The 23,681-nt window shown below is 40.8% G+C and overlaps 1 protein-coding gene across 1 annotated transcript in view; it reads right to left on the minus strand.

Annotated features, from left to right (window-relative positions):
- LOC126335925 (uncharacterized) overlaps nt 1–23,681 on the minus strand; it is an 81,214-nt gene that overhangs the window by 54,893 nt on the left and 2,640 nt on the right. Inside the window, exons 2-3 of the mRNA XM_049999400.1 lie at nt 19,236–19,307; nt 3,716–3,924 (exon numbers count right to left, since the gene is read on the minus strand). Coding sequence (XP_049855357.1) covers nt 3,716–3,924; nt 19,236–19,307 — 281 coding nt within the window. The remainder of the gene's footprint in view (nt 1–3,715; nt 3,925–19,235; nt 19,308–23,681) is intronic.

The following is a 23,681-nucleotide window of genomic DNA, read 5'->3' on the forward strand; positions in this document are numbered from 1 at the left end:
ATTGGAAAGAAAAAACACAGGTTCAAAATAGGTAACTTCGAAGAAAGGAAACTCAGGAATACAAAATTACAAGTCGGTGAGACATGAAGTAAATAGGAATTTGCACGGAATCTAAGACGAAATGGCTGCAAGAAAAATACGAAGACATCGAAAGAGAAATGATTGTGGGAAGGACAAACTCAGCATACAGGAAAGTCAAAACAACCTTTGGTGACATTAAAAGCAACGGTGGTAACATTAAGAGTGCAACGGGAATTCCACTGTTAAATGCAGAGGAGAGAGCAGATAGGTGGAAAGAATACATTGAAAGCCTCTATGAGGGTGAAGATTTGTCTGATGCGATAGAAGAAGAAACAGGAGTCGATTTAGAAGAGATAGGGGAGCCAGTTTTATAATCGGAATTTAAAAGAGCTTTGGAGGACTTACGGGCAAATAAGGCAGAAGGGATAGATAACATTCCATCAGAATTTCTAAAATCATTAGGGGAAGTGGCAACAAAACGACTATTCACGTTGGTGTGTAGAATATATGAGTCTGGCGACATACCATCTGACTTTCGGAAAAGCATCATCCACACAATTCCGAAGACGGCAAGAGCTGACAAGTGCGAGAATTATCGCACAATAAGCTTAACAGCTAATGCATCCAAGTTGCTTACAAGAATAATATACGGAAGAATGGAAACGGAAACTGAGGATCCTCGAGATGACGATCAGACTGACTTTAGGAAAAATAAAGGCACGAGAGGGACAATTCTGACGTTGAGGTTAATAATGGAAGCTAGACTAAAGAAAAATGAAGACACATTCATAGGACTTGTCGACCTGGAAAAAGCGCTCGACAATATAAAATGGTGCAAGATGTTCCAAATTCTGAGAAAGGTAGGGGTACGTTATAGGGAGAGACGGGTCATGTACAATATGTACAACTGCCAAGAGAGAATAATAGGAGTGGACGACAAAGAACGAAGTGCTCGTATTAAAAAGAGAGTAAGACAAGGCTGTAGCCTTTCGCCCCTACTCTTCAATCTGTACATTGAGGAAGCGATGATGGAAATAAAAGAAAGGTTCATGAGTGGAATAAAGTTCAAGGTGAAAGGATATCGATGATACGATTTGCTGATGACATTGCTATCTTCAGTGAAAGTGAAGAAGAAGTACATGATCTGCTGATCGGAATGAATAGTCCAATGACGTACAGAGTATGGACTGAGAGTAAATCGAAGAAAGACGAAGGTAATCAGAAGTAGTAGAAATGGGAACAGCGAGAAATTTAACATCAAGATTGATGGTCACGAAGTAGATGAAGTTAAGGAAGGAATTCTGCTACCTAGCCAGTGAAGTAACCAATGGCGGATGGAGCAAGGAGGACATCAAAAGAAAACTAGCAATGGCAAAAAAGGCATTCCTGGCCGAGAGAAGTCTATTAATGTCAAATATCGGCCTCAATTTAAGAAAGCAATTTCTGAGAATGTACGTCTGGAGCACAGCATTGTATGGTAGTGAAACATGAACTGTGAGAAAACCGGAATGGAAGAGAATCGACGCATTTGAGATGTGGTGCTACAGGCGAATGTTGAAACTAGGTGGACTGATGAGGTATGGAATGAGGAGCTTCTGCGTAGAATCGGAGAGAAAAGGAACATGTGGAAAACACTGAAAGGAGAAGGGAGAGGATGATAGGACATCTGTTAAGGCATGAGGGAATGACTTTCGTAGTACTAGAGGGAGCTGTAGAGGGAGCTGTATAGGTAGACAGAGATCGGAAACATCCAGCAAATAACTGAGGACGTAGGTTGCAAGTGCTACTCTGAGATGAAGAGGTCAGCACAGGAGAAGACTTCGTGGCGTGCCGCATCAAACCAGTCAGAAGGCTGATGACCAAAAGTTTCTTTTGTACTAATTATGTAGCTTAATTTCTACTTAAGTGCTATGATTCGAGCTATTAGTCTTACTTTAGCTTCTGACGAATTTCGACTTGGTATGGAACTATTCTTAAGCAAGACGAATTCTAAAAAGTGTTTAGTTTTTAATTTCTAATGTTATGTATTAACTCCGTATAGAATGATTGTAGAGTAAGATTTGGTAGACACCTTCACAACTAATACGTGATCAAATATATCGTAAACCTAATACATCGCAAACTGGTGATATGCTTATATAGTTGGTGATTTTCATATACAAAAACTGATTTAGTTATTCCTGTAATATAAAGGGCTTACTGAAAGTACACGACGCAAACTGAGGCTGCTCTACTTGTCGTAAAACAACAAAATCGATTATCTTCTGCCCACACACCAGTAAAGTCATATGGTGACATGTTCTGATCCAACGTTGTTGGATGGTATCTCACTCAAAAGGTATATTGACTAGAATGCGTCACTGTTGTTGGATATTGTGGTATTTTACTTATTGTTTTATGTAAATCAGTTCTGGTTCCGTAATTTTCTTGTATTGTAGCAATAAAGATAGCTGTTTATAGCTGAAATCTGGATGTGCAAGAATAATAAAACACCAATAAGATTGCGACTGACTGCTGTGTTCCTATCCTTCCTTAAACTAATATACGGGTCTCTGCTCGCAACTGTTCCTTTTGGAATCAAAGTTGGTTAAAAACGCGTTTGCTCTGTCTCAACGATTCAGTTATGACACTTTTGAAATTTGCAGTATTCAGGGCTTTATTTCTTTGAATAGAATGATACGGTGCGTTATCAAGAACAACAGTAGGCCACTAACAACTAGGATGTTAGGAATCAGTTTCTCCATTGATATCATCGTGATAATCTTGGGATTTAGGTTTTGAATTATAAAGTAACTGTGCTCGCTACATAAAACCCATAGGTTTCCAGCGCGGACAGTAGTTCTTTGGCCTGCACTGCTATACTTATTACATCCTGAATGTCTTCGTGGTGCTAGCCCTTTTCAGGGTAAAATGCGTATTCACCTACGTCTCGTGTCTGAATACCACTTATTTATTTGGCTGCTTTTCATTATTTGTTATTACTATCAAGTATTTCGCACGCTTTGCAGCAATTTGAAAAAATTCTGTTTGGATGGTTCTCTCATTTTTACATTTTCTGAACCTCAGCCCATGTCTTTCAAATGTTTGGAAATGATACCCTCACCATAAAAATTTGTCTCATTGGTTTTCAAATATAAATACCCTTCCGAACGCTGGAAGTTCTTTCTTCTGCGGAAAATACTCCAAACATTATCTTCGGATTAGTGCTTTATCGAAGTCATCTGTAGGAACTACTTGTTTTGTAGGAGTATCAACGTTATCGCCGGATCATTCCACTTTGTTAAAAAATTTTCAGAATGTGTTTCACTGTTATTTCGGACCTTCCCATCATTTTTGCCATCCACAAGATTACTTTTCCATTCTGATCTTTTTGCTTCCTAGTAAAATAGTACTGCTTTGAATATCAGCTATGTTTCAGGTGCATGCGACCAGTTTGGTGACATTTTCCCAGTTTTCCACTTTCAGGGATGTTTATGGTTATGGATAACACCACGATGCACTACTGATGGTATTTCACGAGTACACGTTAAACCACTCGGCAGTATATGCACAACTGACCCGAATGTGTTGTCAGTGCGATCCGGTTTCCTTAGTGGCCACTGTACCTGTTTAGTCTAAAGTCACCACGTGTTACCGTTAACGGCTACGTGTGCCCTAGTGAGCGTGCAGTGCTGAAGAATGCGCCACTACTCACCGACATGATGTCAGCACGCGCACCCACGGCAGCTGTGTTCGGAGGTCTCGAGGCCGGGCCTGGCTGCTCCGTAGCTGGCCGTGGCGACGGCACGTCCACTGAGATGCCGCAATCCTGCGCCCGCAGCGAGCAGCGAGGCCACGTGACTTCCCTCCCCACCTGACTCCAGTTCCTCAGGCTGTGTCGCTCCAGAGGTGGCCGACAGCGGGCTGTCGAAGGAAGAGAGGAAGGAAGGAAAATCAGGTTTAACGTCCCATCGATATCGAGGGCATTGGAGCGCAAACTCGGGTTGTGTCAAGGATGGGAAAGGAAATCGGCCGTGTCCTTTCGAAGGAACTATCCCGGCATTTGCCTGGAACGATGTAAGGAAATATCGGAAAAGTTAAATCTGAATAGCCGGACGGGGGTTTCAACTGTCATACTCCCGAATATGAGTCCAGTGTGGTATCCACTGCGCCACCTAACTGGCTTGTACTTTTAAAGTATGGCACAACATTTCTTATTATGCGGTGAAGGGAATACATCTGTTATACAGCTATTGCGACCTACTGCGATAGTCCAGAGCATGTGTGGCTCGACCTTTCAGTCTTCCGAGGAAGGAATCAATACCAGGCACACCAATGGAAGTATTGTCTTCCGTCACTTGGTGGCCAACCAACGCTTCTCACGGAAGCCATGAACTATGCCGGAATCGTGAACCGACTGAGAAACAAATGTTTCGCGACCATGCAAGAAACGAATAATCGTACAGAACGCAAATGAACTCCTAACACTAACTTTCTACCACAAAGACGAACCTGTATCTCCGAAATGCGAGTATATTTCGTTGATTAATAATTACCGAACATTAACTTCACAGGTATAACATGCGATAAATCATCATCTACTATCTTTATTCCTCAGTATGTAAGAGGTAATAAAAGATGACGCCATGGTGAATTGACGCGAGATTTTCAGATTTCGTACACCAGTTTTTCCCAGAATATTGATACGTATGGGAAGAGTAATTCCATCTTATGCAAGACACCTTTCTTCTGTTTTATTTCACCCAGACATGCTTCAGCACTTTTTGTGCTATCTTCAGTGGTCTATTTTTTTTATTTTCTAACTTACATGATACTACTGGATATTTGTTTTGGTAGCTATTGTGCTGCAAATCTACAACTTCTCTTGGTTTTGGTTTTGTGATGTTTTCTCATATATTGTTGGTAAAGTGAATCGGCAGATTTCGTGACCTATGGTCGCTTGACACTGCTCTTTGTCCGATTTTTCAAAACGTTTTGAAATCATCCAAAATAGTCAGATAATGCCTGGCAGTAATGCGACCTTGCAGGTGCTTATGGGGCCCATAGAATATGACGATATGGCTGTCCGGATAATCACCGAACCGTCACCATGTTCCACTCTTTGGACGTAAACTAGGCCAGAAGTTTGAAACAGTGTGAAACGAGTATCGTCCGACCAAATGACTCTCTTTCATTGCTCCTTAGTTCAGGTTCTATGACCATGCTACCACGTTACGCGCGTTTGCATAACTGATAGTTAGTTTTGGGACTCCAAACCACCTCACAATGCTTATAGAGGTCCCTTCGTGTTGTTTTGGTGCCGACAGTATTCGCGAGTGCGACATTCAGCTCTGCAGTGACTTATGCATGTGCCGTCTTCTTCTCTTTCGTCACAGTCCTCTTCAATGGCCCTCCGTCACGATAACTCAACACACACATTCGTTTGCGTTGTGACTTAGCGGATGAACTCTTCGATACGGTGCCTCTTGAAAAAAAAAAACGAAAACTTCAGTTGTCCTGGTTACTGAAGTACCCATCGTACGAGTGCCAACGATTTGGCCACGTTCGAGTTCACTTAGCTCCGACATAACACACTCACAACCACATAGAACGCTGTTCTCGCCACTTGCAACATATTAAGGACATCGCACAGGTGCCTTTTGTTGTCATAACAGCAGCGCAACTCGCAGACTCAGCTAGCATCTGCATTAATGGTCAATCATGCCTTTCTCGCGGTGTTTCCATACAGTTGTCCAACCCATGTATTTCGTGTGGACATTTTATTTCGGGTTGCTATCAGATAATCGCCCGTTGACGTTTGTTACTAGTGCTCATAGACACTCTTTTTTTTTTCCTTTGACGTGTATTACTGACAGCTTATAATAGGACAGTTTTTCGAGATACATTGCAGAAAGTCTGAGCATTGTTGTCTGAGAAAGTCGTCAAACGAGGCATGCAGATTAATTTCTTTGTTTCATCGAGATACATTTACGGAAGGGACAACTTCATTGATATCGCATTTGCTCTCTTGGTACATTACTAGCGTCTTTGAGGAATTAGCGAACTGACTAAACATGTCTGCATCGTTTTCCCGTTATTTGGTAACGGAAAAATGTGATGACAATCTTTACAGTTCTGAGCATTGACAGCTAAACGGATACAGATGTGGGTTATCTTTTCCCATTGTGAGCTGCGCTCTGTTTCGACTAATACACTTAGTGTTAAAAAATGTGAACGGAACAAAAGAGGGACAAGTAAATGTGCAATCTAGTAGAAATTTAGATTCAATCACATGCCTGAGAGGTGATTACGCATCTGTCCGTTTATCACCCTTGCACCATCTTAGCAGTAGAATCGTTATGTTTCCTGAGCTTCATAGAAACTGATGATAACTGTAAAACTGGTCAGCATTTTCAAATACAACTAATGAAATAGGATAGTTACATGGACAAATTCGAACGAGAACTCAGGCAATTCAAAGGTTTTCAGGAAGCAGAAAAACCACTGCAGAAATTGGTCATATGAGAGGAAAAGAGCTCATGCGGAGAAAATAAGAGTTTTGGAGGGAAGTGAAGGCAAAGAGTAATAAATAATTATCTTGACGTCATTCTTAGTTGCCCTGTAGCGATATAAGAAAAATAGGGTAGTTAAGTAATTGAGGACGGCAAGGGTTATTTTTAAAACGGAACAACGTTTATTTTATTAAATAAAATTTAATTCACTTACTAATGGTGACCTCACAATAAAAGAAACAACTCGTGAATAAGGTTGATATAGGCTTACTCCCCCCCCCCCCCCCCCACATGAACCATGGACCTTGCCGTTGGTGGGGAGGCTTGCGTGCCTCAGCGATACAGATAGCCGTACCGTAGGTGCAACCACAACGGAGGGGTATCTGTTGAGAGGCCAGACAAACGTGTGGTTCCTGAATTGGGGCAGCAGCCTTTTCAGTAGTTGCAGGGGCAACAGTCTAGATGATTGACTGATCTGGCCCTGTAACACTAACCAAAACGGCCTTGCTGTTGTGGTACTGCGAACGACTGAAATCAAGGGGAAACTACAGCCGTAATTTTTCCCGAGGGCATGCAGCTTTACTGTAAGATTAAATGATGATGGCGTCTCTTGGGTAAAATATTCCGGAGGTAAAATAGTCGCCCATTCGGATCACCGGGCGGGGACTACTCAGGAGGACGTCGTTATCGGGAGAAAGAAAACTGGCGTTCTGCGGATCGGAGCAGGGAATGTCAGGTCCCTTAATCAGGCAGGTAGGTTAGAAAACTTAAAAAGGGATATGGACAGGTTAAAGTTAGATATAGTGGGAATTAGTGAAGTTCGGTGGCAGGAGGAACAAGACTTTTGGTCAGATGAATACAGGGTTATAAGTACAAAATCAAATAGGGCTAATGCAGGAGTAGGTTTAAAAATGAATAAAAAAATAGGAGAGCGGGTAAGCTACTACAAACAGCATAGTGAACGCATTATTGTGACCAAGATAGACACGAAGCCCATGCCTACTACAGTAGTACAAGTTTATATGCCAACTAGCTCTGCAGATGATGCAGAATTGATGAAATGTATGATGAGATTATTCAGGTAGTGAAACGAGACGAAAATTTAATAGTCATGGGTGACTGGGATTCGACAGTAGGAAAAGGAAGAGAAGGAAACGTAACAGGTGAATATGGATTTGGGCTAAGAAATGAAAGAAGAATCCGAATGGTAGAATTTTGCACAGAGCATATCTTATCCATAGCTAACACTTGGTTCAAGAATCATGAAAGAAGGTTGTATATATGGAAAAACCCTGGAGTTACTAAAAGGTTTCAGATTTATTATATATTGGTAAGACAGAGATTTAGGAACCAGATTTTAAATTGTAAGACATTTCCTAAGGCAGATGTGGTCTCTGACCACATTCTATTGGTTATGAACTGTATATTAAAACTAAAGCAACTGCAAAAAGTTGGGAATTTGAGGAGATGGGACCTGAATAAACTGAAAGAACCAGAGGTTGTACAGAGTTTCATGGAGAGCATAAGGGAACAATAGACAGGAATGGGGGGGGGGGGGGAGAAAGAAATACAGTAGAAAAAAAATGGGTAGCTTTGAGGAATGAAATAGTGAAGGCAGAGAGGATCAAGTAAGTAAAAAGACGAGGGCTAGTAGAAATTCTAGGGTAACAGAAGCGATACTGAATTTAAATGATGAAAGAAAAAAGTACAAAAATGCAGTAAGTGAAGCAGGCAAAAAGGAATACAAACGTCTCAAAAATGAGATTGACAGGAAGTGCAAAATGGCCAAGCAGGGATTGCTAAAGGACAAATGTAAGGATGTAGAGGCTTATCTCACTAGGGGTAAAATAGATACTGCCTACAGGAAAATTAAAGAGACCTTTGGAGATAAAGGAACCACTTGCATGAACATCAAGAGCTCAGATGGAAACCAAGTTCTAAGCACAGAAGGGAAAGCAGAATGGTGGGAGGAGTGTATAGAGGGCAGATACAGGGGCGATGTTCTTGAGGACAATATTATGGAAATGGATGAGGAGGTAGATGAAGATGAAATGGGAGATATGACGCTGCGGAAGAGTTTCACAGAGAACTGAAAGACCTAAGTCGAAACAAGGCCCCGGGAGTAGACAACATTCCATTAGAACTGCTGACAGCCTTGGGAGAGCCTGGCCTAACAAAACTCTACTATCTGGTGAGCAAGATGTATGAGACAGGTGAAATTCCCTCAGACTTCAAGAAAAATATAGTAATTCCAATCCCAAAGAAAGCAGGTGTTGACAGATGTGAAAATTACCGAACTATCAGTTTAATAAGTCACAGCTGGAAAATACTAATACGAATTCTTTGCAGACGAATGGAAAAACTGGTAGAAGCTGAACTCGGGGAAGATCAGTTTGGATTCCGTAGAAATGTTGGAACACGTGAGGCAATACAGACCCTACGACCTATCTTAGAAGAAAGATTAAGGAAAAGCAAACTCACGTTTATAGCATAGACTTAGAGAAAGCTTTTGGGAATGTTGACTGGAATACTCTCTGTCAAATTCTGAAGGTTGCAGGGGTAAAATACAGGGAGCGAAAGGCTATTTACAATTTTTACAGAAAAAAGATGGCAGTTGTAAGAGTCGAGGGACATGAAAGGGAAGATGTGGTTGGGAAGGGAGCGAGACAGGGTTGTAGACTCTTCCCGTTGCTATTTAATCTGTATATTGAGCAAGCAGTAAAGGAAACAAAAGAACAGATCGGAGTAGGTATTAAAATCCATGGAGAAGAAATAAAAACTTTGAGGTTCGCCAATGACATTGTAATTCTGCCAGAGACACCAAAGGACTTGGAAGAGCATTTTAACGGAATGGACAGTGTCTTGGAAGGAGAGTATAAGATGAACATCAACAAAAGCAAAACGAAGATAATGGAATGTAATCGAGTTAAGTCGGGTGCTGCTGAGGGAATTAGATTAGGAAATCAGACACTTAAAGTAGTAAAGGAGTTTTGCTATTTGGGAAGCAAATGTATGTATGGACGTGAAACAATGACGATAAATAGTTTAACGAAGAAAAGAATAGAAGCTTTCGAAATGTAGTGCTATAAAAGAATGCTGAAGAGTAGATGGGTAGATCACATAACTAATGAGGAGGTACTTAATAGAACTGTGGAGAAGACAGGAGTTTTTGGCAGAACTTGACTAGAGGAAGGGATCAGTTAGTAGGACATGTTCTGAGGCACAAAGGAATCACCGATTTGGTACTGGAGGGCAGCGTGGAAGGTAAAAATCGTAGAGGGAGACCAAGAGATGAATACACTAAGCAGATTAGAAGGATGTAGGTTGCAGTAGGTACTGGGAGATGAAGAAGCTTGCACAGGATAGAGTAGCATGGAGAGCTGCATCAAACCAGTCTCAGGACTGAAGTCCACAACAACAACAGGTTTGTTTTAAAGCTAGAGTACTTCATATCGGAATACAGTTGACTCCTGTACCAAGAGAAAACAGATATCAAAGGTGAATGATGAATTAAAAGAAAGTTCAACAAATTTGGGAAAATTTAAAACCCTCCACTTCTAGAGTGATACTCTGCACAAAAATCTCTATCCAAAATAACAGACGCAGATAAATGTAGAAATTTGTCTTTTGTATCAGACACAATTTACGAATAGCAGTCCGGTATGTATGAAAAAGGTTATTAGAAGTAAGATTCTGTTGATAAGAAGTATTTCTATTCTGTGGCCCACTAGTTCTGTAGCGTAATCAGTCAACAGGGTCATCCTCTGATATGCTTCGGACGTCCGTAGGTTCTTCACTCCACTAAGTAACTTACGTACTTTGAGAGCCCTGAATGTAATCTGGACATATGCAGTTACACGTCGTACAGTGCTAACACTATGTTGGTCTCTTTAAGGCCTTTACTGCTCAGTCCAGTAAGCAAAAGAGCAACTGCAGAATTCGCAACTTCAGTTTGAATTAAATTCTTATACATTAGCCATCCAATTGAGTTAAGCGACTGACAAATTGCATCAAAATATAAGGTGAAACGTTTTGATTTACAAATTAGGATTATTGAATGAAAAAACAGATATCTTATAAAACCTACAACACTGATGGATCTTACGAATAACACCCTTCCACGAACCTCAAATAATGGAAATACGCCACAGGCGTGCCCTTTCATCTTAGAGCCTCCAGTGTAAGCTGCAGGTCAACAGTAGTTCAAATGAACTCTGAAGGATGAAAGTGCAAGAAATGATTAAGTGAAGTCACGAATTGCGCGACACAAAGAAAAGCTTCATTCAGAATTGCTCGAGACAATGCTTAATACATTTTTCCTCTTATTCCCAATGAACTGTCTTCTCTTTGTTAGACGTTAATATTACCAGAGTTTACTGTTTTTTTGTTTTTTCAGGTCAAGTAAAGTGTCTGACAAACAAAAGTGAAGCACTCAGAATACACGGTGGGATGCCAAAATCACATCGTACAGATACACACCAGCTGTGGGTACGAAAATGATTTGAGTTGCCATTTTCTGTGACATGTAGAACGGCTACCAGAGCGAATTAGTGTTGTCCATGTTTAGTGTTGTTAAGGGGCTGATGGGGTACACAGGGTGTTTCAAAAAAAGTGACTTGATTTTAAAACTCCAAGTTAAGGGATAAACATCTATGATAACCACGGGAAAAATTGCGAAGTGCACTCAAAATCTTAATGTTTTAACTATGCTATTACAAATGTTCTACACTATGTGATTAAAAGTATCCGGACACCTACAAAACATACTTTTTTCATATTAGGTGCACTGTGCTGCCAGGTACTCCGTATTAGCGACCTCTGTAGCCGTTGGACATCGTGAGAGAGCAGAATGGGGCGCTCCGCGGAACTTACAGACTTCCAACGTGGTCAGGTGATTGGATGTCACTTGTGTCACACGTCTGTGACTCATAAACATTCCTAAGCTACTGTTTCCCATGTGATAGTGAAGTGGAAACGTAAACGGACACGTACAGCACAAAAGCGTACAGGCCAACCTCATATGTTGACTGACAGAGACCTCCGACAGGTGAAGACGGTCGTAATGTGTTATAGGCAGACATCTATCCAGACCATCACACAGGAATTCCAAACTGCATCAGGATCCACTACAAGTACTATGACAAATAGGCGGGAGGTGAGAAAACTTTGATTTCATAGTCGAGCGGCTGCTCATAAGCCACACATAACGCCGGTAAATGCCAAACGATGCTTCGTTTGGTGTAAGGAGCGTAAACATTGGACGATTGAACAGTGGAAAAACGTTGTGTGGAGTGACGGATCACGGGACACAATGTGGCGATCCTATGGCAGGATGTGGGTATGGCGAATGCCTGGTGAACGTCATCTCCCAGAGTGTGTAGTGCCAACAGTTAAATTCGGAGGTGGTTGTGTTATGGTGTGGTCGTGTTTTTCATGGAGGGGGCTTGCACCCCTTGCTTTTTGCGTTGCACTATCACAGCACAGGCCTACATTGATGTTTCAAGCACCTTCTTGTTTCGCACTGTTGAAAAGCATTTCGGGGATGGCGATTGCATCTTTCAACAAGATCGAGCGCCTGTTCATAATGCACGGACCGTGGCGGAGTGTCCCGGCCGGTGTGGCCGTGCGGTTCTGGCGCTTCAGTCTGGAACCGCGTGACCGCTACGGTCGCTGGTTCTAATCCTGCCTCGGGCATGGATGTGCGTGATGTCCTTAGGTTAGTTAGGTTTAAGTAGTTCTAAGTTCGAGGGGACTGAAGACCACAGATGTTAAGTCCCATAGTGCTCAGAGCCATTTTTGTGGCGGAGTGGTTACACGGCAATAACATCCCTGTAATGGACTGGTCTCCACACAGTCCTGACCTGAAAGCTATAGAACACCCCTGGGATGCTTTGGGACGCCGACCTCGTGTCAGGTCTCACAGACCGACATCGATACCTCTCCCCAGTACAGGGCGCCGTGAAGAAAGGGCTGCCATTTCACAAGGAACCTTTCAGCACCTGACTGAATGTATGTCTGCGAGGATGGAAGCTGTCATCAAGGCTAAGGGTGGACCAACACCAAACTGAATTCCAGAATTTCCGATGGAGGGAGCCACGAACTTTTATGTAATTTTTAGCCAAGGGTTCAGATACTTTTGATCGCATAGTGTAAGTGTCCAACAGCAGCAGCACGAACTATATCTGGTCGTCAGCTAAATTCGTCATAAACTTTACACAATGCATCTGCTTTTACAGAAGTTATGGCGGCTGTTGTTCTGTTCTTCACTCATTCTTTGTCACAAGACAAAGGGAAGATGAATACACTTTCCTTTACATTTACGCGTACGAAAATCCACATGGGGTCATGTCTGGCGATCTTGGATCCCAATAATGCAGGGCAGTGTCTCTGGGTCCTGTGCGCCCGGTCCAGCGTTGAGACACAGTGTCACTGAGAAACAGACTTAAGTTGCTGTGCCAGTGTGGTGCAGTAACATCCTGCTGAAAAATGAAGTCATCGGAGTCCTTCTAAAGTTGTGGAAAAAGCCAGTTCAGCAGCATTTGAAGATGGCTCATTCTAGTCATTGTGTTTACTGCGAAAAAAGAAGGGACAATAAACAAGCTAACGAGAAATGGCACAGAAAATGTTCACTTTAGGTGAGTGCCTTTCGGGTAGTCCTAATGCATCGACTGCACATTGACCAGTGCAGCGCCGCGAAACGGCATCAACAAGGCGCTGACCAACCCGCCAGTAGAAAGAGTGATTAGTGATACAAAGGGTTATGTGGCTGCTACATGAGGGTGCTCCAGACCACATCGCCGATTTTGTTCTGTTCCCTCTCATCCATTAATCCCTAAAATTTATAGACGATGGAAAAAAATCACCCTGTATACTGTCTCTTTGTGGGTTGTAGAAAGAATTACATTATTCTCTAACATACAAAGTTAATATTAATTTAGGTAAGCATTAAGGAAACGTAACTACAGACATATCGTGTTCCACAGAGGAATCCGCTTGAACGGAATAAACTAGAACACCAAAGGAGTGCTGCAGTATATGACCACGTAGCAAGCTGACCCACGTTTAACCATTAAAATAGAATGAGGACTGCGCGATAGTCATGGATTTTGTAAACAGAAGTCGAGATTAAAGTACGTAGACCTACAGAGAGCAATAAAACAGCAAAGAAATGAGAATACATAATTCTGTTTGTATGGGACAGCAGAGATTTAATGCAATCTACTTGCTATTGCATACTTCAGTATCTACACTTGCGAGACGTCGCTTAAAGAGGAGCTCTGGTTTCTATTCATACTAAGGCATTCTTCCGCCGGTCAGGATGCGATGGCAGGAACTGACGACAGTGTTCTGTAGTGTTTGAACATCATCAATGCGCATTTCATACACCAGAGATTTTAAGTGTCGGTGCGACCAACAGTGTAAGAAAATAAGATTGGGTGAACGAACTGGTTAGCGTACTGGACTTCTCCGACTAATCCGCTGGCCGTTATGTATCTGTGTGAGGCGTTATTGGACATTTCGGAGCAGATAGGCTGGTGGAGAGCCACATCTCCGGCCATTGTCCGAAGGATATCTCCTCTAGAAGGACAGGCAAGTCGTTTGATAGCAGCTGGAGATACGTTGTACCAGTCAATCTATTTCGTAATAGCGAAGAGCTGGCATTAGAAGAAATGTTATTCACAACAGTGAAGGTGAAGAAGTGCTCGTAGCCCTTAAGATAATGATTTAAGAGCCTATGTGTTGGAGACTACTGTCTTGTTTTAGCGCATACTATCATCCCTGAAAATATGGAAGTTTTAACACATTGTATAAATGTAAAACAAATAATGCACAGTCTTTCAACTTTTGGCTGACACACGTAGCTTGCTCCTACCGCTTTCTAACTTCACTTTATTTGTCTGGTGGCTTTTTGATTATTTATTTCGGTTGTAGTTCAAGGCACTCGTCTTGATATAGTACGATTTTCAGTCCCTTCTAGTTTGACCAACAAATTATTTTTTTAATCTTCTGCTACTTCTTTCTTTACATATAACTCTCAGTTCATACATAAAATCTAATTTAGTTTGCCGTGTAACATCAAAATTGTGTATCCTCTGATTTACGCAATTTTCATTCAAAGCTGTGGCTGTTGTTAATACTATTTATCAGTAGCTGACACAATGATGGCTCCGTTGATGCATTATGCTATATGTTATAAAAAAGCTACTAACCCCTAATTTAGAGACGATTATGTTTAACATATTTTGTAGTTCCCTGCCATTACTGGTTTCGAACATTGGTTTCATCATCAGAGGGCTCCAATAACAAAACATTTCATTTCCAGCAGCAGCCTTGACTGAACTTGACAGTTCAGTGTTAGGGATAAGTTCACTTCTCAGGAAATCAACTTCATCTTCGTATATGAATTACCAGTGGAAGATATTTTCGATCCATTTTTGTTAACAGTACTGATATTTCTTCTCCTTCTTCGAGCATCGGTGATATAAAGCTGAATCATTACTGTAACTTGCATTCTGTGTTGGAATTATTTGCTCCTTATTTTGGTAGTATAGTATGAAACCCAACGTTACTGTACTAATGAAGTTTATTTTGTATAATTCTGGGGCTGTAAATTAGTTGGAAGAAGTCCGTTTGGTGACGCGAGGTTCACACGCCATAAGCGCTCAATCGTTTTCCCAGTTCTACACTGTAAGTCGAACCTGCAGCCTATGTTTTAACGAAGTCCGATTCTGATGATTGTTATTATGCAAAATTAACTCATTGCATTAGCAATTAACGATTCCATCGTTTCTCATAACCAAGCTTGCTACTTCCCAACGACGACTGCTTGGTCTGACGCTAATTGTTACAATAACAAAAGTAAACGGACGCGAGTAAGGATCATTTTATGCTGTAAAAAAAGACCAAAAAAGTTAATACCTTCTTGCCAATTCCATAAATTTTTTTTTTTTTTTTTTTTTTTTTTTACCGGCATCCTTCCTTCGACAACATTTAACTTCCAACAGCAGACCTCGATGTGACAGGGTCTTGGAACACCCTCTATGTGGGGTCTGTCACGTGAAAACTTAACAATTCTTTAATTGCCAAGAGATTACCACAAAAAACGAATGTGCAATTGCAAATCATTTCAATTTTAAAACATTGTACATTAAAAACCGCATAGCAAAAAAAAGGCAAGGGGAATGCATATCTTGCCAGCATACGCTGCCGTGTTATTTTCACACAACTTAAGAAACCTGTTGTTTTTGTTGTTGTGGTCTTCAGTCCTGAGACTGGTTTGATGCAGCTCTCCATGCTACTCTATCCTGTGCAAGATTCTTCATCTCCCAGTACCTACTATAACCTACATCCTTCTGAATCTGCTTACTGTATTCGTCTCTTTGTCTACCTCTACGATTTTTTCCCTCCACGCTGCCCTCCAATACTAAATTGGTGATCCCTTGATGCCTCAGAACACGTCCTACCAACCGATCCCTTCTTCTGGTCAAATTGTGCCACAAACTTCTCTTCTCCCCAATCCTATTCAGTACTTCCTCATTAGTTATGTGATCTACCCATTTAATCTTCAGCATTCTTCTGTAGCACCACATTGCGAAACCTTCTATTCTCTTCTTGTCCAAACTATTTATCGTCCACCTTTCACTTCCATACATGGCTACACTCCATACAACTACTTTCAGAAATGACTTCCTGACACTTAAATCTATACTCGATGTTAACAAATATCTCTTCTTCAGAAACGCTTTACTTCTACATTTTATATCCTCTCTACTTCGACCATCATCAGTTATTTTGCTCCCCAAATAGCAAAACTCCTTTACTACTTTAAGTATCTCGTTTCATAATTTAATTCCTTCAGCATCACCCGACTTAATTCGACTACATTCCATTATCCTCGTTTTGCTTTTGTTGAGGTTCATTTTATATACTCCTTTCAAGACACTATCCATTCCGTTCAACTGCTCTTCCAAGTCCTTTGCCGTCTCTGACAGAATTACAATGTCATCGGATAACCTCAAAGTTTTTATTTCTTCTCCATGGATTTTAATACCTACTCCAAATTTTTCTTTTGTTTCCTTTACTGCTTGCTCAATATACAGATTAAATAACATCGGGGAGAGACTACAACCCTGTCTCACTCCCTTCCCAACCACTGCTTCCCTTTCATGCCCCTCGACTCTTATAACTGCCATCTGGTTTCTGTACAAATTGTAAATAGCCTTTCGCTCCCTGTATTTTACCCCTGCCACCTTCAGAATTTGAAAGAGAGTATTCCAGTCAACATTGTCAAAAGCTTTCTCTAAGTCTACAAATGCTAGAAACCTGTCAGAATAAAAATTAACAGGTGAAGTTATATGGTGTCAGAGTACAGGACTAGAAAAGAAGAAAAATATACAGATAACATGATACCAAATATAACAGAATTTGTTATAATACAGTAACCGCCATCTGGCGCAAGGAGTCAGAGATATAAGGTTATTAATTTACGTAAAATATTACATTGAAACCAATAAGTCAAATACATAAATATAATTATACAGTGTATGTCAGAATATAGCAGGTCAAAATGCCATGAAACTCATTACGTGTTAGGAAAAAAAATTTGAAGGGGTGCAGATTAACGATTTTTACTGTATTAAACGTCGTGATGAAACACACATCTCACTTATCCCGTTGGGACGTGTGAACCCTTTATATGAATTAAAAAGTCATCGTAATTATGAAAGCATAATGTATTAAAAGCACATTGTGGATTCAGAGATCGTTTAGCGGATTCGTGAGTGGAAACTATTGTTACAAATTGCAAAGAATATTATTTGACTTATTAGTTTCAATGTAATATTTCACGTAAATTAAGAACCTTATATCTCTGACTCCCTACGCCAGATGGCGGTTACTTTGTTATAACAAATTCTGTTATATTTGATGTCATGTTATCTGTACATTTTTCTTCTTTTCTAGTCCTGTAATGACACCATATAACTTCACCTGGTGATTTTTATTCTGACATGTTTTTTTAAGTTGTTTGAAAATAACACGCCAGCGTATGTTGGCAAGATGTGTATTTCCCCTTGTCTTTTTCTGCTATGCGTTTTTAATGTACAATGTTTCAAAATTGAAATATTCAGTTAATGATTTGCAAGTGCACGTTGGTATTTTGTAGTAATCTCTTGGCAAATAAATAATTGTCAAGTCTTCACGTAAAGGGCGTTCCAAGACCCTGTCACACCGAGGTCTGCTGTATACGTTAATGTAAACAGCGGCTTCAGTTATTGTGATCGCTGCTCAGTTTTGGTTATTGGTAACTTGATACCAGTGTCTGGGTTTAATTTGTACAGGTATGTTCTTTTCAACAGTTGGTTTATACTCATGTGTATTTGTGGTTTTGGTTTTTACTCACTGACTGCTATATAAAAATTTTTTAACTTCCAGCACTGAAGATGATCACCATGTGAATGAAAATCGATTGTGCTATCAATAGAACATCAACATTACGGCCAACGCTGAACTTCTTTTTAATTTTCTATGAACTAGTTTAAAATAACAAAACGCATACAGGGGAAGAAAGACTGCTAATAAGATGTCGGTTGATTTCGGTGCCATGGTACCATGTCGTGAAAGTATACCAACTGATCAATGTTCACATAGGAAATGAAGATAATCAAAACTTTGAAATGGCATAATAGCTATTCACCACAAGTATATACAGTGAGTGTCATGATAGCTTTGAATACTTGTGTTTTTGTCATTTTTCGTGTAACAGACAATAGTATCATGATAAACGTGTATCAGTGATATAAGCACAACCACGAAAAGTCAGAGTAATTGTGGGTCACCAGTAGCACAAAATCTGATTTCACATATATTTCACGTGCCCTGCATGCACTGATAGCTTACAGACACTACAAAGCCAAGGTATACATTAGGTGTCAGAGATGATTAGAAAATATGGCATTAACATCTATATGTTTTCAGAAATAGTAACTAATAGTTGGCATGCAGCGAGAAATAATTAAACATTGTTGTTCTTTCAAAAACATATGAATTTTCGTAAATAAAAAGTCTTTTATTCTCAATGCACGTTCACAAATAATTTATTAGAAAGATAGAGGCCTAAATTTGTGTTAGCAGCTAGTAGAGTTGTGTCCCATGAGAGAGTAGTTTTTGGAACAGTTTTTAAATAAAAGCATTCTTAACTAATTCAGTCTGTTCATAGAGTAAGTTGTGTGATGACGTGCTTCATGCTTTTATTTGTAAATATTCCTATTTCTTCAAGGATATTCATAATATTACCCTTTTCTGCAGAGGGAATAGTCTGTAGATTGTTTTTAGTGCTTTTCACTTATTTCTCTTTCAGACTATTTCTCTTGAGCTATGTGAGCAGCAAAGGTGGATTTACCGAGCGAGGTGGCGCAATGGTTAGCACGGGAGCACGCCCGTTCAAACCGGCATCCGGCCATCCTGATTTGCGTTTTCCTTGATTTCCCTAAGTTGCTTCAGGCAAATGCCGGGACGGTTCCTTTCAAAGGGCACGGACGACTTCTTTCCCCATCCTTCCCTATTCCGATGGGATCGATGACTTCGCTGATTGGTGACCTTCCCCAAATCAACCAACCAATCAATGGTGAATTTGCTCGAACTGTTTAGCCGATCTACACTAAGCTCTTCCTAAAATTTGTTAAATCGAAGCTTGTGCCTTCTAGCCACTGTAGTATTTTTTACTGGATCCACTTTGTAGTTTGTATACACCAGGTTTCTTGTGGGGACGGAACACCTTGATGTTGTAGCTCAGACCTGTAAAGGAGACAGAAGAACATTTACTTTCGGCACAGTGCCTAATGTGGAGAACTACTAATTTTAAACCAATGGAATCATGTTGGCCGGCTTAGCAACGAAAGTCAGACACCCCAACATACATTAACACGACAGTACAAGATGCCCGGCTACAATTAGAAGTTACAGACCTCCAGAATGATAGGCAGTTTTGTGATAAGCTCCGCAATGAAATAAGTTCCCTGCACTTGTAAAATATCTTTCAACGTCAGTCTTAACTATTTCAAAAGTCTTAAACCAGCATTATATCGATGTTTTGATTTGTGTACCTGTGCGAGCAACTTTTCCCCACGCCGAAGAGAACGAAATCTGCTCATAAAAGCTCAGTGGTAGACATTATCTTAAAAGCTTGTCTTCGAATTAATAGTGATCAGAATGTGGTGACAGATATTTTTGCTTTAGTGAAAAGTATTCATTGACTTGCAGGGTTTCCATGTTAAACGTTTTAACAAAGTAGTCACAATATAGACTATAAGTTGATGTCAATTTAAACTTCGTCCGTAAATGATATTCGTCGTAAGGCCGCATCAACAGCAAAAAAAAAATCATATTTCCTACTTAGCTGCTCGATGTTCTTCTCTTCAACAATTAAGAGAAATGTAAGATTCATTTTGCTGTCATTTCTCACAAATGCAGCAACCTTAGAAAATACATTGAGGTGAAAAAAGTCATCAGATACCTCCTAATATTCCTAATAATGTAGGACATACTTTTTCCCGACCTAGTACAGAAAACTGGCGCTGCATTGACTCAATCAGTGGGGGGGGGGGGGGTGAGTGGGTGGGTGGGGAGTGGGGATGGGGAAGTCCCCTGCAGAAATATTGAACCACTCTGCCATTACGGTCGTCCGTAAATGCGGAAGTGTTGCCCCTCAGGATTTGCGCACAAACTCACCTCTAGGTTAAGTCCCAAAATGTTCGAAGGGTGACCAGATCATTCGCTCGAAGTGTCCAGAATGATCTTCAAACCAATCGCGAAGACCTGGGGCCCTGCAAAAACCGCGAGTTGTCATGCATAAAAATTCCATGAATGGCTGTAAACAGTCAACAAGTAGCCGAACATAGCCATTTCTTCAGTGATCGGCGCAGTTGGACCAGAGGATCCAGTCTATTCCACGTAAACAAGGACCACGCCGGTAAGAATCAACCGTCTATTTGCACAGTGCCTTGCTGACAAATTGTGTTCTTGGTTTCATGGGGTCTCCTCCTCACTCGAACACTACCATCAGTTCTTACCAATTGAAATCGGGGTTCAACCGACCAGGCCACGGTTTTCTAGTCCTCTTAGGGTCCAACTGATATGGTCAGTTTGGTAACAAGACCAGTAGAGGCGCTGCGGGCGATGTCAAATTGTTATCAACGGCACTTGGAAATGTCGTCAGATGCCATAATCCATCACAAATATATGCAACGCCGCTGCTCTTGGGCGTTAAATGAAGTAGACTAGCCACTGCTTAGTTTGAGGTGGGAGGTACTGTATGAAATTTGGTATTATCGGCACACTCTTCACACTGTTGATAGCAGAATGCTGAATTCCCTAACGATTTCCGAAATGGGATGTCCCATGCGTCTAGCTCCAGCTACCATTCCGCGTTCAAAGTCTGTAAATTCCCGACGTGCAGCCATAATCACATCGTAAATATTTTCAAATGAATCACCTGAGTACAAATTACTGCTCCACCAACGCACTGTTGTTTTATGCCTTGAGTACCCGGTAATATTGCCATCTGTATATGTGCATATCGTTACGACATGATTTTTGTCACCTCAGTGTAAATTTATCACGTAAGGCAGTAATTATTTTTGGTAAAGCGGTACTCTTCGGCAGAACTAATATTAGCGGTCGTTGAATAGTCACTGAAAACACTTTCTCATGCGGAACTACCTTGTTCATTCCTCCCTCCCACGCCTTCTCCAGCCTTCCCCTGTGAGCCAACTGGTTGATCTCTGCTGTTTGCGTGTGCGGAGCCAGTTCGTACCAGCAGATCGGTGGAGAGTGGTGTAGCTTGCTTTTTGCGAAGGTACTTGTTCTAATACTTGAACTCTGGAAGAGATAAGCTATCTCATAGGCCAAGCTTCCTGGAAAAGTCACAATAGCATATCTGGTAGTGGCTTTAGCAGCTTATATTGCAACAAGGACGTGATAGATGTGTTGTGGTTAGGTTTTGTTTTATCCCAAAGCTTGTCAATAAGCGAAACATTTTATCCATTGCTCCTGGCTACTGTTTTAAAGATATTTGTCTTGTAGTTCCTCTGTTTTATCAAGTGAGAGCTGAAGCACATGATATAGCATTACTCTGAAATATCTTGTTTTTTCTTAACCTAGGTGATAGGGACTGTTATTAATATTTACCTATGTGGTTGTTGGCTTCCTTAATATGCCAAACTAATATTTCTGATTTTTGCCTATTACTGTAATGTCGACGAAATTTGTGCTTTTGTTATTTACGTGTTCTGTTGTGGAAGTGATAGGTTCATGGAGTTGGTTTGCAACGGTTTCTGTTTCAACACTTGCATCATTGCATAAACTGACTGTATCATAAACGCATGGCTTGTAATAGATAATTCTGTCACTAAGCTGATGATTTGTTGAGATAAACTGTTAATGTATATACTGATTAATAGGTCACTTGATTTAAGACACCAGAATTCTTTTTCTCAACAATCTGTTCACTTTCTTCTTCAACAGGCTTGATTTTTCCTTCTGATTCATCGTTCGGATTTTATATTTCAGTGTTCAGTTGAGCTTCAACTCCTGTGATGGCCATCTCCATTCTGGCCAGCAAAAATTTCATCTTTGAGTTTGCTTTGATGTGTTTCTATTTTATCTTCTAGCTTGCTTTGATTTGCTTCTGTTTTACTTCAGTTTCATATTTTGCTACCTCCAACCAATTTTCTGTAGCATTTACAGTTCTTTTATCATACTGAATAACGGACCCTGCATAACATTTGTTTCTATTTCCCCAGTCAGACCTGCTTCTACATCTACATCTACATGACTACTCTGCAATTCACATTTAAGTGCTTGGCAGAGGGTTCATCGAACCACTATCATACTATCTCTCTACTATTCCACTCCCGAACAGCGAGCGGGAAAAACGAACACCTAAACCTTTCTGTTCGAGCTCTGATTTCTCTTATTTTATTTTGATGATCATTCCTACCTATGTAGGTTGGGCTCAACAAAATATTTTCGCATTCGGAAGGGAAAGTTGGTGACTGAAATTTCGTAAAAAGGTCTCGCCGCGACGAAAAACGTCTATGCTGTAATGACTTCCATCCCAACTCGTGTATCATATCTGCCACACTCTCTCCCCTATAACGCGATAATACAAAACGAGCTGCCCTTCTTTGCACCCTCTCGATGTCCTCCGTCAATCCCACCTGGTAAGGATCCCACACCGCGCAGCAATATTCTAACAGAGGACGAACGAGTGTAGTGTAAGCTGTCTCTTTAGTGGACTTGTTGCATCTTCTAAGTGTCCTGCCAATGAAACGCAACCTTTGGCTCGCCTTCCCGACAATATTATCTATGTGGTCCTTCCAACTGAAGTTGTTCGTAATTTTAACACCCAGGTACTTAGTTGACTTGACAGCCTTGAGAATTGTACTATTTATCGAGTAATCGAATTCCAACGGATTTCTTTTGTAACTCATGTGGATCATCTCACACTTTTCGTTATTTAGCGTCAACTGCCACCTGACACACCATACAGCAATCTTTTCTAAATCGCTTTGCAGCTGATACTGGTCTTCGGATGACCTTACTAGACGCTAAATTACAGCATCATCTGCTGTCCCCCACTTCCTTTTCCACAACATTGCCCTTAATTACCCCCTGTATTGTCTCCTTTGTTGATATCTTCCAATCTATTAATTCAGTTCTTGTTCTTTGTTTGTCGTTAACTATGCTGAAATCCTGCTTCGTACCATAACATTGCCCAAGTAAACTAAGACATCTCTTTTTGTTGTGGTAATAACAGCGTGCTACACCACTATCGCCAGATAACACGTAGCTAATTTTAAATTTCTCTGCTACAGGTGCTCAACTTCGTGCTGAACACTGTTATTACTATGTAAATTCTGGACCTTTGATAATTCATCAAACTACGCTAAAATCACCGCTGTCTTCTCTTTACTGAGTCGTGGTAAGGTCTTATGGGACCAAACTGCTGAGGTCATTAGTCCCTAAACTTACTTACTACTTAATCTAATTTAAACTTACTTATGCTAAGGACAACACACATACCCATGCGCGAGGGAGGACTCGAACCTCCGACGGGGAAATCCGCGTGGACCCTGACAAGGCACCCAGACCACGCGGCTACCTCGTGCC

This window comes from Schistocerca gregaria, chromosome 2, assembly GCF_023897955.1.
Source record: "Schistocerca gregaria isolate iqSchGreg1 chromosome 2, iqSchGreg1.2, whole genome shotgun sequence".
NCBI classification, from domain to species: domain Eukaryota; kingdom Metazoa; phylum Arthropoda; class Insecta; order Orthoptera; family Acrididae; genus Schistocerca; species Schistocerca gregaria.